The following is a 17,607-nucleotide window of genomic DNA, read 5'->3' on the forward strand; positions in this document are numbered from 1 at the left end:
TACCAGGCAAGCCGGATGCATTCCCGGAAGCACCGGTGAGAGACTTCAGCGCAAACTCGATGTTCCTTCTGGGAAATCCCATCTCCATGAGCTGCACCACAATGGGCAGGGCGGGAACGGGAGACTGCTTGCGCCTCTTCACTCTGGCCGGGCGGATGTGCTGTACGGCAACAGGCGTGGTGGCCTCACTGGAGCTGCAGTCGTCAAATCCTGGGCTCGAAGGGTGAGTGGACTCCACAGCCAAGCACTGGCACACGGCCAGTGCAGCAGCCTAGGCAGACAAGAGGGTCCTGGGAGGTTTGGGAAGTGCCCTCGGCTAGCTTACACAGTCTAGGAACACGGGGGTGATGGCCTTCTATTGTGAACTGCGGTATGCAAGTCTAGAAAGCCCACATTCACATGTGCGTTTTTCAGTGAGTTCCTAAAACATGTTAGAAAATGACAAAGCCAAGTTTCGCAGTTTAATGCAGAGAAAATACTTGGTGGTAAAATAACTTTCCTGTTTCAGCAGACAGAGAGCCTACTAAATTAGCCAAGTATCAATGTCCATTAAGGAAAATGTCATCACAGCCCTAAGCGAGCAGTCACAGGGGCTTGAGGTGGGAGCAGGGAGAAAGGCATTCCCCCCGCCTTAACTGGGCACGGTGGTGACCACAGGCACCTGTGTTTTAGACAGGCCAGAAATGACACAGGACTCTCATGTACCATTAAACCAACCCCCAACTATTCAAGGGTTAAATAACCACAGTGAGGTTAAACAAGGTATTACAAAATAAGAGAAATAAAAGAGTATTAGTTGGGAAACATACTGCAATGAAACAGTGAACATCTAAACTGCGTCTCTGCAGCTGGGAACTCCCCACCGACAACGCAAACAGCACTGCCCTCATCTGTCTGCAACTCTCTAGTCCCCTCCCGAGCTGCTCTCATAGCACTGACTTGCTATTTTGTTAAACTGACCATGTGAGGAAGGAATCAGGAAGAAACCGAGGACACTGTGGAATCCCCCAGTGCTCAGAAGTATCAAAGACTAGGGTTCTGCAGTGAAGTCTGGGTAATTTGGAAGTGATAGTTTTCATGCTAAAAGTTTAAAATTCAGAGCCAGATTGAGCCAAGAGTTCTGGTTCTGATAACGGGGAGTTAGGGTGCACTGGACCAACCCTTGGCTGATAATAATCATGAACTCTGGATAAAATATTCTATAAAACTGCTTGAGGGCACCGGAGAATAGCTGAAGCAATCAGCAATGAAATGAGCACAACCCGTGACGCAGAGAAGCCTGCAGGCAAGATGCACGTTTAACCACAGACAGTGCACCTTCCTGCACTGCAGGGGCTGGGGTCCCGCCTGCCAGAGCAACCAGAATGCGAGGGAAAGCCTGCCTGAGAAAGAAACCGCAGAGGGAAAACCACGAAATGTTCGGGCGAACTACCCACTTATCTACAGCTGAATCTCAGCTGAAGCACCTCTGAAGAGCCTGGCTCCACACAAAGGGACTGCTGGAAGGTTGCAGGGGCTCCCCAGCTGCCCAGGGCCAGGACAGCACCTGAGGCTCAAGCTCAACCAACTAGAGGTAGGGAGGAGAATGTCAGAGCTTCCAGTGAAGCCCAGAAGAGATTCTAAATCCTTGAGAATTAAGGATTCACAACCAGGGCTAAGGGCATATAAAAAATTATCAGAAACCCTAGCACCAAGCCACCTCAGGATCAAGGAGTGCCAGGTACTGAACTGCCTATGAGAAGAAAACTCCCCGTTCTCCAGAGGAGGAACTCAGAGTCAATACAATGTAATGTCCAAAGAGTCCAGAATGAAATCAAAATTCTCACATATGTGAAGAACCACCACCAAAAACTGACTATAATCAAGGAAAAAAAAAAACTGCAAAGAGCAGCACACCAACTGGTGGGCAGACATTAGAATTAGCAAACAAGAAATTCAACATAACTATCATATGTTTTAAAATGTATAGTAGGCCGAGCACGGTGGCTCAAGCCTGTAATCCCAGCATTTTGGGCGGCCAAGACGGGCGGATCACGAGGTCAGGAGATCGAGACCATCCTGGCTAACACGGTGAAACCCCATCTCTACTAAAAAAAAATACAAAAAACTAGCCGGGCGAGGTGGCAGGTACCTGTAGTCTCAGCTACTCGGGAGGCTGAGGCAGGAGAATGGCGTGAACCTGGGAGGCGGAGCTTGCAGTGAGCAGAGATCTGGCCACTGCACTCCAGCCTGGGCAACAGAGCAAGACTCTGTCTCAAAAAAAAAAAAAAAAAAAGTATAGTAAAAGACAGATTTGGCCAGGTGTGGTGGCTCACACCTGTAATCCCAGCACTTTGGGAGGCCAAGGTGGGTGGATCACGAGGTCAGGAGTTCAAGACCAGCCTGGCTAACATGGTGAAACCCTAGCTCTACTAAATATACAAAAATTAGCCGGGCGTGGTAGCGGGCACCTGTAGTCCCAGCTACTCGGGAGGCTGAGGCAGGAGAATCACTTGAACCCAGAAGTCAGAGGTTGCAGTGAGCCGAGATCATGCCAATGCACTCCAGCCTGGTGACAGAGCAAGACTCCGTCTAATAAAAAAAAGGATAGACTTAAGGGATGACGATAGAACTATCAGAAGAGATATAAAACTATTAAATGAGAGCCAAATGGAAATAAGAGATGTGAGAAATATAAAATAAAGTATTTCTTGGATGGACTTAACAGATTAGGCCCAACAAAGCAAAGCATCTTGACCTTTCAAACAGATCAAGAGAAACTAACCAAGCTACTAACAATGAGAAAAAAGACTTTCTATTAAAATCCTAAAAGGAACTCACTAACAGTGTAACAGATGTATAAGAGTATTTCCAGAAAAGAACAAAAGGAGCAAGATAGGGGAAAAAACAATAGTCAAAAGTTTCCAAATTTGGTAAGGGAACAAAAATCAAGCCAAAGATGCAAGCAGCTTAAGCAAATTTCAAGGAGGATGGTGGGATGGGTGGGGTGGGCCACCGTGGCATACATGAGCCCAGCTCAGTGAAACTGCAGAAAACCAAAGATAACAGAAAATACGAAAAGCAACCAGAGAAAAAAGACATTTCATACAAAAGAAGAGATAAGAACAACGACTTTCCATCGGAATCCATGGAGACAAAACAGCGGAAGGTCTCTTTTTGGTACAACAGTCCTTTGCAATTCCTGAAAGACAACTCTACGTGGCCTTCTAGGTGTTAACATTCGGCATCTCCCAGCATGACTGCAGGCTGTGCACCACCCCACGCGCTCTCAACTTGCTCAGCAAGTTGAGATAAAGTCTTCTCTTTATCTCTGCCAGGGAGGCTGGAAACACAACCAGGCCCTCTGAAATGAACCTTCACCTCAGAGGTTCCCAGACCTGAGAAGAAGCTGGAGTTCGGAAGAGCTCACGGCCAACCTCCTCCCTTCCTGCCCACACTCGTCTCTTGCTTTCTCCCTTTGCACCCCCCACCATCTTTCCAGCTCATTCTAGGACTGGGGGAGGGCTCCCACCTGCCCAAGGCAGAGGCTGCCTCACCTGGACCCTTGCTTCGAGAAGGGCCCTGCTCGCTGAGGGTTTCTGTTAGGGTAATTTCTGACTGCCAAACTGAATACTGACAGTTTTATTTTTGTCTTTGATATTTTACCCAGATTTTTAATATATTACACAGCAGGAACATCTCTAATCCTCTATGTTGCCAGCCATGAAAGCTCCCATTCCTCTTACACTCAATCACGTGGCCTCTTCTGCGGGAACAGCCTATAGCCCTGACAGTGCGCCTCACCGCTGCCCTCACCTGCTCCACAGCATGGGGAGAGCTGAGAGGCTGGCGGCACCAGAGCACACCCAAAGAGGCTCCTGAGTGAATGAAACAAACAAGTGGGTGCCAGAGTCCTGATGAGCCTCTTTGAATAACTCTACTTCCTGGAAAAAGATCCCTTCATGAAGATGTGAGCATTTAACCCATGCTGCATCTAGTTAACATTTTTTAATGATTTACACAAATCCAAAATAAGGTTAAACTTCAACCCTCTCCGTCTTTAGTATTATAATTTTCTGCAGACTATGCACAAACATGGTTAAAACCTAATGCATCATTAGAATTATTTGCATACTATCATTTAAAATTCAGAATAGATCCTTAAGAAAGTATACATCTAGAAAAAAATTGTTCACAATTTAGTACTGTGGATTAAAAACTGTCAAGGCTGCCTGGCTGTACCTCAAGTTCCTGTTTATCAAATATGGCCTTCACAGGAGACGGCTGGGTGGCCGAGGCCAGCAGCTGCTGCAAGAGGATCATGGGGGGCTGTGGCCCTTCAGGAGACATGTCCCCAAGGTCAGGTGATGCCACTGCTCCATCATCTGAATTTAAAAACAAAACATGTGTAAGATTCTATTTTCAACTGCGAACACCACTTTACTGTTAAAGGAAATGCATTGAGCATGTTAAATCAGGTATGACTTCTGCCTCATTATGTGATAGAAAACCAAAATCTTCAAGGTTCAGACATCAAACAAAAATCAGACTCTAGGCCGGGCGCGGTGGCTCACACCTGTAATCCCAGTACTTTGGGAGGCCGAGGCAGGCGGATCACGAGGTCCAGGAGATTGAGACCATCCTGGCTAACACGGTGAAACCCCGTCTCTACTAAAAATACAAAAAATTAGCCAGGTGTGGTGGCGGGCACCTGTAGTCCCAGCTACTCGGGAGGCTGAGGCAGGAGAATGGCGTGAACCCGGGAGGTGGGGCTTGCAGTGAGCTGAGATCACGCCACTGCACTCCAGCCTGGCCAATAAAGTGAGACTCCATCTCAAAAAAACAAATATTAGCTGGGCGTGGTGCTGCGTGCCTGTAATCCCAGCTACTGGCAAGGCTGAGGCAGGAGAATTGCTTGAACCAGGGAGTTGGAGGTTGCAGTGAGCCGAGATCACGCCACTGCACTCCAGCCTGGCAACAGAGGGAAACTCCAACTCAAAAAAAAAAAAAGAACTAGACTCTAAACCACTTTCACTGCCTGCTTTTGGTCTCTGTCTGTCCTTCATCAGGGCATCTGTCTCTTAGAGCCAACAAATGCTCCTTTCCAGATTTCTGCACTTGGTCTGATTCTTTCTCTTTTTCTTGAGATGGAGTCTCACTCTGTTGCCCAGGCTGGAGTGCAGTGGCACAATCTCAGCTCACTGCAACCTCTGCCTCCTGGCTGAAGCAATTCTCCTGCATCAGCCTTCCCGGTAGCTGGGAATACAGGCACACACCACCACGCCAGGCTAATTTTTCTATTTTTAGTACAGATGGGGTTTCACCATGTTGGCCAGGCTGGTCTCAAACTCCTGACCTCAGGTGATCCGCCCGCCTTGGCCTCTCAAAGTGTTGGGATTATAGGAGTGAGCCACTATGCCTGGCCTACACACTCTTTCATGTTCACTCACAGCTTCAAACCCCGACACAGACACATCCCACGTGCATATTTCTAGCTGTAGCTTTTTTAGCTAAGCCTTGTTGAGATCATTAAGTGACCCCAATTCCAAATGTGTTATGTGCTCAGGGAGATGGCTCTTTGTCTGTTATGAGTAGCTTTAGGTGCAGCCTTTAGGACTCTGTTTGACACAGCCCTAGGGAGATTCACTGCCCTGAAGCCCACTGCACACAATCTAGGTACTCATCAAGGCACTCACAGCATTTGCATGTACCGGTTTTCTTCAGTGACAATTTCGGCTAACTAGACCAGGGGCTGGAAATCTTTCTCTTAAAGGGCCAGAGAGTAAATAGTTTAGGCCGATGGGCTGTACAGTTTCTGTCCCAACTATTCAGCTCTGCCACTGTAGAGCAAAAGCAGCCAGAGATGATGTGTGAACAAGTGGTGTGCCTGTGTTCCCATAAAAATGTACAGAAACAGGTGCACAGCAGTTTTGTCAGTCTAGCTCTGTCCGGAGTCCCTGCTCGGCCCAAAGCAGCCTTGATAATCCTGATTCAGGTCTGCGGTAACTGCTCCCTGGGCTGAGCACAGAACAGAACAGCCAATCCAATTCCCGGGCTCCAATCTCTCAGTCTCTACAACTGGGAAATCTTCACGTTCCCTACAACCTCTGCTATTGATTGATTCTATGCTTTCAATCGCTTTCTTTCACCCTCAGCAGGTTTAAAATTAATTTCATAGCATCCTCTCCTCTTAAGATTAAGAAACAAACCCACAAACTCCACATTCGACTCGACTTGCTTATTTTTTTCAAACGCACTACTCACTATTCTCCCCTCAACTCAAGCTTGAAAGAGCAGGCATCTTCCACTTTTTGCTGGTTCCCCACAAAGTTGTCATCTCCAAGACTACACCATCACAGTGGATGGCACCCTCCTTCCACCAGAATCTTCTTTCCGTTTTCATGCCTTCCCCCTCATCACCTGACACAGGAGCAAATCTCCATCTCTGTCATCTCCCGTTTCAGATACTCCTATACCTTACTAGCAGCTGTATCACCCGAAGGTCAACGCTTACCATGTGGCCCCTACCACAGCTTTCCAAGTGGGCCTCAAGTTTCACCCTGGTCTCCAAGGTACTCTGTAACAGGATGTCAACCACCCGTCTAGTTTCAGCCCCACCACTTATCAACAAACCCTGGGCTCCACGCAAAGCAGAGCTGCTCAACACGCTTCCAAAGACTCGCCACTTTTACTCCTGTTGCTCCTGGCTCCACCACCAGCAGAGGCTTGTCTGCCGGCATGTGTCCGCCACAGCCTTCAAAGGCTGCCTGTGCAGTGCTCATCTGCCACTGGCTCCAGAGGCCTGTGGAATCACTCACACACCTCACCGCCCCGGCCCCGCGGACAGACAGAGGCCTGTGGAACCGCTCACACCTCACCGCCCCCGCGGACAGACAGAGGCCGGTGGAACCGCTCACACCTCACCGCCCCCGCGGACAGACAGAGGCCTGTGGAACCACCCACACCTCACCGCCCCGGCCCTGCGGACAGACGGAGGCCTGTGGAACCGCTCGCACCTCACCGCCCCGGCCCCGCGGACAGACAGGCCTGTGGAACCGCTCACACCTCACCGCTCCGGGCCTTGCGGACAGACAGGCCTGTGGAACCGCTCACACCTCACTGTCCCCGGCCCCGCGGACAGACAGAGGCCTGTGGAACCACTCACACCTCACCGCCCCCGCGGACAGATGGAGGCCTGTGGAACCGCTCACACCTCACCGCCCCGGCCCCGCGGACAGACGGAGGCCTGTGGAACCACTCACACCTCACCGCCCCCGCGGACAGATGGAGGCCTGTGGAACCGCTCACACCTCACCGCCCCGGCCCCGCGGACAGACGGAGGCCTGTGGAACCACTCACACCTCACCGCCCCCGCGGACAGATGGAGGCCTGTGGAACCGCTCACACCTCACCGCCCCGGCCCCGCGGACAGACGGAGGCCTGTGGAACCGCTCACACCTCACCGCCCCGGCCCCGCGGACAGACGGAGGCCTGTAGAACCGCTCACACCTCACCGCCCCGGCCCCGCGGACAGACGGAGGCCTGTGGAACCACTCACACCTCACCGCCCCCGCGGACAGATGGAGGCCTGTGGAACCGCTCACACCTCACCGCCCCGGCCCCGCGGACAGACGGAGGCCTGTGGAACCGCTCACACCTCACCGCCCCGGCCCCGCGGACAGACGGAGGCCTGTAGAACCGCTCACACCTCACCGCCCCGGCCCCGCGGACAGACAGAGGCCTGTGGAACCGCTCACACCTCACCGCCCCGGCCCCGCGGACAGACAGGCCTGTGGAACCGCTCCCACCTCACCGCCCCGGCCCCGCGGACAGACGGAGGCCTGTAGAACCGCTCACACCTCACCGCCTCCGCGGACAGACGGAGGCCTGTGGAACCGCTCCCACCTCACCGCCCCGGCCCCGCGGACAGACGGAGGCCTGTAGAACCGCTCACACCTCACCGCCTCCGCGGACAGACAGGCCTGTGGAACCGCTCACACCTCACCGCCTCCGCGGACAGACAGGCCTGTGGAACCGCTCACACCTCACCGCCCCCGCGGACAGACGGAGGCCTGTGGAACCGCTCACACCTCACCGCCCTGGGCCCCGCGGACAGACAGAGCTATCTGCATTCGCTTCCTCTCCTCATCCAAACTCCAGAGAGCAATGATCACAGAAAAGAACTTCTCCCCAAAACACTTAGCATAATGTCTTTCAATAGTAGGTGATCAAAAAACGTTTGTTTTTTTCTATTAAAAGTGACACAAGCTCATTCTAGAAAACTAAATATAGAGAAATATAAAGAAAACAAAGACAGCTAAATTCCACCAAAGATTACTGTGTCACTATTTTGCTAAACAGATGAACTATGGCATATCTATAAACGGATACACATAGCAATGTGCTTTTCTGTTTACTTATCATTTTCATGTTTCCATGGCACTAAACATATACAGCTAGCCCTCAATAGCCATGGGTTCTTCATCCAAAGATTCAACAAACCACAGATCAAAAATATTCAGAAATAAGTAAAACAATTCTTAAAAATACAAATTTTTTTTAAAAAATAGTTAACAACTATTTACATATCATTTTATTTATTTATTTGTTTACTTATTTATTGAGACAGAGTCTCGCTCTGTCACCCAGGCTGGAGTGCAGTGGCGCAATCTCTGCTCACTGCAAGCTCCGCCTCCCAGGTTCAGGTCATTCTCCTGCCTCAAGACTCCCGAGTAGCTGGGACTACAGGCGCCCGCCGCCACACCCAGCTAATTTTTTGTATTTTCAGTAGGGATGGAGTTTCACTGTGTTAGCCAGGATGGTCTTGATCTCCTGACCTTGTGATCCACCCACCTCAGCCTCCCAAAGTGCTGGGATTACAGGTGTGAGCCACCACACCCGGCCTACATATCACTTATATTTTTAAAGTATTTGGGAGAATGTGCATAGGTTATATGCATATACTACACCATTTTATAGAAGGGCCTTAAGCATTAGTGAATTCTGGTATAACTGGGGGTCTAGGAACTCATCCACATGGATACTGAGGGAAGACTCTATTATGTACCATCATTTTGAATGGCACCAAGATATTACACTGTATGGATACACAATATAAGAATGGGTATTTTGGTGTCTACAGTTTATCAACATAAAAACAATACCAAAAAGGAGGCCATAACGACATTGCTGAATACATTATTTACTTATTTTTTTGAGACAAGGTCTCACTCTGTCGCCCAGGCTGGAGTGCAGTGGCACAATTGCACTCCGCACACACTGCAACATCTGCCTCCCAGGTTCAACCGATTCTCCTGCCTCAGCCTCCCAAGTAGCTAGGATTACCGGCATGGGCCACCACTATGTCCCGCTAACTTTTGCTTTGTTTTTTTTCTTTTTTTGAGACAGAGTCTCCCTCTGTCCCCAGGCTGGAGTGCAGTGGTGCGATCTTGGCTCACTGCAAGCTCCACCTCCCGGGTTCACGCCATTCTCCTGCCTCAGCCTCCCGAGTAGCTGGGACTACAGGTGTCCACCACCATGACCGGCAAACTTTTTGTATTTTTAATAGAGATGCAGTTTCACCATCTTGGCCAAGCTGGTCTCGATCTCCTGACCTCGTGATCCGCCCACCTCGGCCTCCCAAAGTGCTGGAATTAGTCATGAGCCACCATGCCCGGCTGGTGAACATATTATCTTTACATGCCTCTTCGTGTGATAAAGTCCCACAGAATGACTTGCTGTATCAAAGTATATAAACACATACCTACATGTATGAATTTCAAAGTCCGTCTCATTTCTTCAGACGCTTATCAGATGGCTACACCAACTGAAATTCCCAGCAGCAGCGTGTTCATGGAGTGCTGTTTCATGTGCATCTGAAGAACCAGTGTAGGTTCTTCTTGTTACAATACAGGTTCTATTTCTATGGTCTGGGGTGCAGCCTGGGAGTCTGCATTTCTAACACATACCCGTGTGCCATCAATTTTGCTGACCCATGCACCAAACTTTAAACGGGAAGGCATGAAAATACCTTTTTCCCTCCCCACCCACCAGATGCCCTCTGTCTTGTCTTATAAGATGACGATGACAATTTTATCCACAGTTGGTGGTTGCTAGGCAGGCCACTTGTCTTTCTTGTATATTTATAAGCCATCTATGTCCATTTTTATGAACTGATTGTTCACATCCTTTGTCTACTTTCTACTGCCTTTCTTATAAAGCTTTAAGAACTTTTTAAAAAGATACCTGCATGAACAGTTCCAGTTTCCTGAACAGCTGGCTGAGACAGGATCTGCCGCAGTTTATCCTGGTGGGAGAGCAGCGCCCGACCTGCTTTCAGGATGTATAGCTTCAACTGCTGGCACCGCAGCAGGTCCAGGTCCACTTGTCCTGTGGAAGGAGAGATCCAGTGAGAAGAGCGTGCCCTGCTCAGACTCCCTCAGCAAACCTCTGCCACATGGCGGTGAGTAACATTCTGCCCTTCAGGAATCCGCCCACCACACACTGTCTGTGACAACGGGCTCGCCTTTCCCAGTGTTACACTCGGCGCTTCTGGGTAAGCACCTTCTGCTTCCTGGGTCTTCCTTCCCTGCTCTCCAGGCACCTAACTTGATGGGACGCAGGATTCAATGGTTATACACAGCACCATGTTAGCTACTATTAATATGAGCAAATGTTCCCCAAGTTGCTGAAGTTTCAGCTGCTTTCACTCTTCTTCTAAGACTCCTCTGAGAGAATCTGTCGGCTCTACTAGCTCTTTAACTGATGAAGATGGCAGCAATGCCCAAGGCTTATCTGATAGCAGACGCCACAGAAGCAGCACGGAGAGCATGGGGTGGGAAGGAAACAGGGCCACAGGTGCCACTCGGGCACTGGCTCGACTTAACTGGCAGACAGGTTTATTCACCACAATGGGAAATGGCAGCTACTAGAGAAGGTCAGCTGAATTTCGGACGTGCTGCGATTTACATGCACTGCACCTCCAAGCAGAGATGTGAATGGGAGATCCAGAGTTGAAAGTGCTTACATCATAAATGCTAAAGCAGCAATCGTAGGTCTGTGGGAGCAAGAGGGGAGAAAACTCAAGAAGGGTGGGCAGAATATGCCACAGTTATGGGTGAAGCCATGAGAACGTCCAGGATATAAAGAACAAGCAGAGAGAAGAACTCCCTAGGAACACAGAAAGAAACTCGGGAGAGCTGCATTCTAGACCCAAAGGAAGGCAGAGCCAAGCAAGGCTACAGTCTCAGCCACTCTGAATGCCACAAGCAAGCCAGGTGGCTTCCAGGACAGAGGCCCCTGGATCTGGCAGGGAACAGGCCATGAGCCATGGTCCAACAGGGTGACTGGGCCACAGGGCCCTGGGATGGAGGGGAGGAGAGAAGAGGTGAACACAGACTTTTCTTCTGGGATAAAGGGTGACACTGAGAAGAGGGTGTGAGCCATGGGGTTCTTTAAGTGTGGCTCCGAGCATGGTGACGAAGGCTGACTTGAAAACAGTCATTACCACGAACACAGGGTTACACTCCCAACTGCAACTCAACAAATGGTGAGCCCACGTGAACCCCAGGACTTTAGCAGGCCTGTGAACTCACTCGTGAAAGAACACTGTACAAACAACATGAATTTAAGACGGCAGCTATTTCATCAAGCAGCACCATGTACTGACCTGTAAAGGCCTGTTTAGTAGATTTCTTTATTTTGTGCTTTTCTAACTTGCTTCCAGCGAGGTTCACCAACTGAGCCCAGACAGACAGCATGGGCTCTGTGAAGGGCAGGTTGTTCACATTAAAGGCCACAGCAGGGAGCTGGAGAGGACACAGAAGCTGTCAGCATGCGGCCAATATGACTAACAAATGAAACATTCTGAAAGTCATCAAAACCATGGGCTTAATCCTGAAATGCCACACATACCCATAAGCCTTTTTAGAGCTGAGAATAATCATTTTTTAAAATGATATTAAAGGCAAGATACAGACTTACACATATAGTAAGTATAATCTACATTAATTTTTCTTTACAAATCTGTCAACAATAATTACATCAGTATGGTGGTTACTATCTTCTCAGGTATTTTCTATATACTTCGAGTTTTCTACAACATGTATATATTCCTATAAAAATAAAAAAGAGTACTTTATAGAAAATATAGTCAGGCCAGGCACAGTGGCTCACACCTGTAATCCCAGCACTTTGGGAGCCCAAGGCGGGCAGATCACCTGAGGTCAGGAGTTTGAGACCAGCCCGGCCAACATAGTGACACCCTGTCTCTACTAAAAATACAAAATTAGCCAGGCGTGGTGGCACACACCGTAATCCCAGCTACTCAGGAGGCTGAGGCAGGAGAATTGCCTGAACCTGGGAGGCAAAGGTTGCAGAGAGCCGACAAGATCGTGCCATTGCACCCCAGCCTGTGACAAGAGCAAGACTCTTATCTCAAAAAAAAAAAAAAAAAAAAGAAAAAGATATAGTAAGATTGCACTTGGGCTACATGAAAATAATGTAAATGGCTCCTTCTCTCTGTGCATCCCTGATTCACAGGTTAAGTTGACAGTAGCTGCTACATTAAGTCATGTCACTCAAAACAACTATGCATTTTCTACATGAAGAAAGGTTGTTTTTTTTAAAAGGAAACATGTTTAAGTTTTTTTAAAACGAGTTGTTCAATAAAAAGTGAACTTCAGGCCGGGCGCGGTGGCTCAAGCCTGTAATCCCAGCACTTTGGGAGGCCAAGGCGGGTGGATCACGAGGTCAGGAGATCGAGACTATCCTGGCTAACACGGTGAAACCCCGTCTCTACTAAAAATACAAAAAAATTAGCCGGGCGTGGTAGCGGGCGCCTGTAGTCCCAGCTACTTGGGAGGCTGAGTCGGGAGAATGGCGTGAACCCAGGGGGCGGAGCTTGCAGTGAGCCGAGATCTCGCCACTGCACTCCAGCCTGGGAGACACAGCGAGACTCCGTCTCAAAAAAAAAAAAAAAAAAAAAAAAAAAGTGAACTTCATAAATTCACATTTTAAAATAATTAGAACTACCTCATAGATGCACGGTACCTTCTAGGTTGCTAAAGCCCTCGTGTCTCTGAGGCTGAAACACACACGAACCACTGCTTTAGGTGCCCTGTGAGACAGGCTCTGCTTACCACAGAAGCACAAGCTCACATAGCTTCCTGGAAGGCAAACTTGAAGTACCAGACAAGTTCTTTCAAATGCTAGTGGTGGTGCCCGGTTCTAGCGTAAAGCTGAATCCCCTTATCGTACAGTAACCGAGCACAAGTTCACCTACTGGTTTCAGCTGACTCAGTGGGCACACGCGACACGTCCGCATGTCGGAGAACTGCACGGTGATTCTGCCCTTCGGGGTGATGCGAGTCACGGTGCCTTCTCCAAACTCATCGTGCACAACTTGGCCGCCCAGGCGCAGGCGACCATCGATGCCTCCAATCACAGCCAGGACCGCCATGAGGCCCCCCACTTCAGGGTTCTCGGAGTCGGGGAAGTAGTCCTCTAGCTGGGCCTAGTGCAGACCAAACAGCGAGCTCGACCAGGGACACGCACGGGGCTGCCCAATCCCTACGGGTTTACCATTCAACTAAATTAATTCTGAGTGCACAAACCCACCCCTTCGGAAGGCCTTCCTGCAAAGCTGTGGGTGACGCAGCGGAGCTGGGAGTTGATGTACTTGTTGATGAGCCCGTTCCACTGAGTCAGCGAGTGCAGCGTGCGCAGCAGCGCCACCACCTCCTCCGCCAGTGTGCTGCTGTGCGTGGCGGTCAGCGAGGCCTGCGGGCGCGCCCTGCGCCGCCTGGGCGTGGACTCTGCGGAGGAAACAAGGGGAGGAGCTGCTGCGCCGCTCCTCACCAGGGCACGGGGAAGGGAGACAGCCACCCACCTCTGAGTAACGGCACGTCGGAAGAGCAGGTAGTGAGCAAGCTCCCCAAGAAGCCAAACAGCTTCTCCACAAGGCACTTCATGTCCCTCGCCCTTTCGGTCTTGTCCCATGACGGAAGGACTGCTTGCAATAAATGCACAGCTAAGATCTGATAAAAGACAATTTAAAACGACAAGCATTAAAAAAAAATCTGATTAAGAAACTACAGATTGTTATTTTCTCTTTACCTTTTTTTTTTTGAGACAGAGTCTCGCCCTGTCGCCTGGGCTGGAGTGCAGTGGCACGATCTCAGCTCACTACAACCCATGCCTCCCAGGTTTAAGCAATTCTCCTTGCTTCAGCTTCCCAAGTAGCTGAGATTACAGGCACCCACCACCAAGCCCAGCTCACTTTTTTTGTATTTTTAGTAAAGACAGGATTTCACTATGTTGGCCAGGCTGATCTCGAACTCTTGACCTCGTGATACACCTGCCTCGGCCTCCCAAAGTGCTGGGATTATAGGCATGAGCCACTGTGCCCGGCCTCTCTTTATTTTCTGTTCTCATAATGCAAGCAATCATGTGAAAATTTTGAGATTCATTATTTTACAGCCGGTAATTACACTCAAGTTGATTAGTGATTAGGATTGTCAGGGACTTTAGAAAAAAGCAACATTACAGATGCATGTGTTTAATTAAAAAAGAATTATTTTTAGTTTAATTCTTAAGACAATTACACTACAAATTCTGTGAAGCAGATGAGTGCGTAGTTGCAGGATTTACCACTGAAGAGAAAAGCAGGTAAGCTAAAGGTTAGTGACTTACCAATTATCAAGGACCTCTGCCCCTTGCCTCCAGAAAATCTATCCTGTCACTTCTAGACCCTTTCTGTACTCGTTAATGAATAAAGGCCCCTGACTCTGAGGGCAGGGAACTTCAGTACATGGATGCCTCTCTCAGGGAACTGGTTTTGCCTGGCAGCACATTACCTGCCTCTGCAGCGAGGCGGCAGTGAAGGGTGCATGCCCTTCCACGACCTTCATGAGCAGCGTGATCCACTGCGGGGAGCTGAGGGCGCCACACACTTGCGGTGTGAGAGCGATGCTCCGCACAAACCCCAGCGTGCACCAGCTCCGGTGCTGCTCCCTGCACACCAGCCTGTTTGGAGAAGCTGCAGGAGGGAAAACAGACATGCTTGGTAACAAGTCCCTAAAGATAAATCCCTAAATGTAAATCCTTACATTTTATCAACTTACTATTTTATTTTCTACAGTAAGCTCCTTTACAAATATATTGCAGTTTGTAAATTAATTCAAATTCAAAGTGAGAAGTGGAAGACGACTTTTAAGTTAGTTCAAGAAACATTTCTGAATTTTTCTTTTTTTTTTTTTTTAGAGATGGTCTCTCACTATGTTGCCCAGGTTGGTCTAAAACTCCTGGGCTCTAGTGATCCTCCTGCCTCACCCTCCTGAATAGCTGGGACTACAGGCATTTTTAAAACCTTCTAAGTATGTGTAGTAAAAGTAGTTAGGGAATTTCAGCTGTGTATTGTTTCTAGGCAACAGGAAAATCATCTATAATTCAAATAGCAGTTAATTTGCAAGAGTGCATCTATTGTATTTTTTTCATTTCGTTTTAAATATCTCCACAATCTTGCTTATATTTAATCTGCACCGTAAAGTTTCCAATCTAACTTTACTATATCTGCATTAACAAAAGGAAAGGTTTTCACTAGGTTTACACCATTGGATTGTGGCACAAGTGGGCCCACCTCTGCTCCCCCTGGCTCCAGGACTCCACTACTCGCTGAACGGAGGCTGAGGCTTGGAGGCTGGGCCCTCCTGAGGGACCCCACCCACAGCCCCACAGGACATGCTCTCGCCTCCCACCTCCCCACCCTGCCCTCAGCTATCCAAGCCTATGAGGATACCTGCCTTCCTTCAGCACACTCGTATGCGCTCACACACACTCTCACACCCTCATACACATCCTCACACTCACACCCATACGAAGTTATTCAGACACACCCATGGGCATCCACACACCCACCCTCACACTCTCAGGTGCACTCACACCACTGTCGCAATCACTAACACACACACAATCCCAGTCACACATATGCACACACAACCTAAGATGCAAGCTGACACACACTCCTATGCACTCTCACATACACTTACCCCTCCCAATGCATACAGAAACTCAGATGCACTCACACTCCTAAACACTAGTCACAACCGATTACTCACCCACTCACACCTGTACCCACACACTTGCTCACTTGACACTCACACCTACACTGTTACAACCTCCCACTCACTGACACAAGCAAAATGCTCACATTCATGCACACGCACTCACAATAACACGTCACTCGTGCTCACACTGACACAAGGCATTCACATTTACACAAATGCTCACCCTCAATCGCACACTTACACTTGTGCCTGCCACCCACTCATACTTCCTCACACTCACCAAGCCTCACACTTCGTCTCATTCACACACCCAGTAATCCCCTCACACTCATGCCTCCCTCGTGCTCACCCTCACACACACACTGGCTCAATGCACTGGCGCTCTCACTCCCACTTCACCTGCCCACTCACATGCTCTCATGGACACACACACACCACTCACATAAATGCATGCATACATATACACACACAACCACACGCTACAAACACACCGCCACACTTGCAACACACATGCTCAGCCACTTGCCCATCAACCGCTAAGACACTCACTCTCATCAATAAGTGCGGACACTCTGGCACACCACTAATACACGCATGCTCTCACACAACCTCACACACACTGGAGCATGTCTACATCCTCACCCACACTCACAGGGGCTCACTGTCAGTCACATGCACATTCACCCCACTCCCTCAGTTCACATTTCTCATACTTACACTCCACACACAAACACTTTACGGATTAAACTGTGCCTGTCCCCCAACTTCACATACACTCAGAACCTCAGAACATGATCTTATTTAATGAGGTCTCTGTAGACCTCATTAAGGTAAGAATTTAGGTGACATCATGTTGGATTAGAGTCAAACTCAATGAAAGAGTCCTTTCAGAGGCAGAAAAGGACACGCAGAACACAGGGGCAGGGGCCATGTGAAGACGCAGGCAGACACTGGCACAATGTGTCCCCACACCAAGGAAGCCTGGAGCTCCCAGAAGCTGGACAAGGTAAGGAAGGACCTTCCCTTAGAGCCTGTGGAGGGAGCACGGCCCTACCGGCACCTGGATTTGGGACCTCTGGACTCCAGAACTCTGAGAGAACAAATCTGTTGTTTGAAACCAGTGTTGTGGGTTGAATTCAGAATTGCAAAATTCATATGTTGAAGTCCAAACCCCTACAGTACCTCGGCAGGTGACCTTGTTTGGAAATAGGGTCGCTGCAGATGTACTTAGTTTGATGAGATTGAATGATGTCCTTATGAAAAGAGGAGATTTGGAGGCGACTCACACACAGGGAGAATGCCATGTGAAGATGACGGCAGAGATCGGGGTGACACCTCTACAAGCCGAAGAACGCTAAAGAGACCAGCAACTCCACAAGCTGGGGCAGAGCCCTGAAGCAGCTTCTCCCTCACAGCCCCAGAAGGAACCACCCTTGATCTCAGCCTTCCGGCCTCCAGAGCCGTGAGAACTACTGCGGTGTAAGCCCCTGAGTCTGAAGTACTTTATTACAGGAAACAAACCCGCACATTCACACCCACCCACACTGACACCCACACACGACAA

The 17,607-nt window shown here is 49.3% G+C and overlaps 1 protein-coding gene across 1 annotated transcript in view; it reads right to left on the reverse strand.

Annotated features, from left to right (window-relative positions):
• The window catches only part of LOC105497431 (HECT and RLD domain containing E3 ubiquitin protein ligase 2), a 222,446-nt gene that overhangs the window by 91,753 nt on the left and 113,086 nt on the right, over positions 1–17,607 (reverse strand). The window contains exons 39-46 of the mRNA XM_071067311.1: positions 14,835–15,016; positions 13,868–14,015; positions 13,597–13,793; positions 13,262–13,492; positions 11,648–11,786; positions 10,225–10,368; positions 4,222–4,364; positions 4–271 (exon numbers count right to left, since the gene is read on the reverse strand). Coding sequence (XP_070923412.1) covers positions 4–271; positions 4,222–4,364; positions 10,225–10,368; positions 11,648–11,786; positions 13,262–13,492; positions 13,597–13,793; positions 13,868–14,015; positions 14,835–15,016 — 1,452 coding nt within the window. The remainder of the gene's footprint in view (positions 1–3; positions 272–4,221; positions 4,365–10,224; positions 10,369–11,647; positions 11,787–13,261; positions 13,493–13,596; positions 13,794–13,867; positions 14,016–14,834; positions 15,017–17,607) is intronic.

This window comes from Macaca nemestrina, chromosome 7 (genome assembly GCF_043159975.1).
Source record: "Macaca nemestrina isolate mMacNem1 chromosome 7, mMacNem.hap1, whole genome shotgun sequence".
In the NCBI taxonomy this organism is placed as follows: Eukaryota; Metazoa; Chordata; class Mammalia; order Primates; family Cercopithecidae; genus Macaca; species Macaca nemestrina.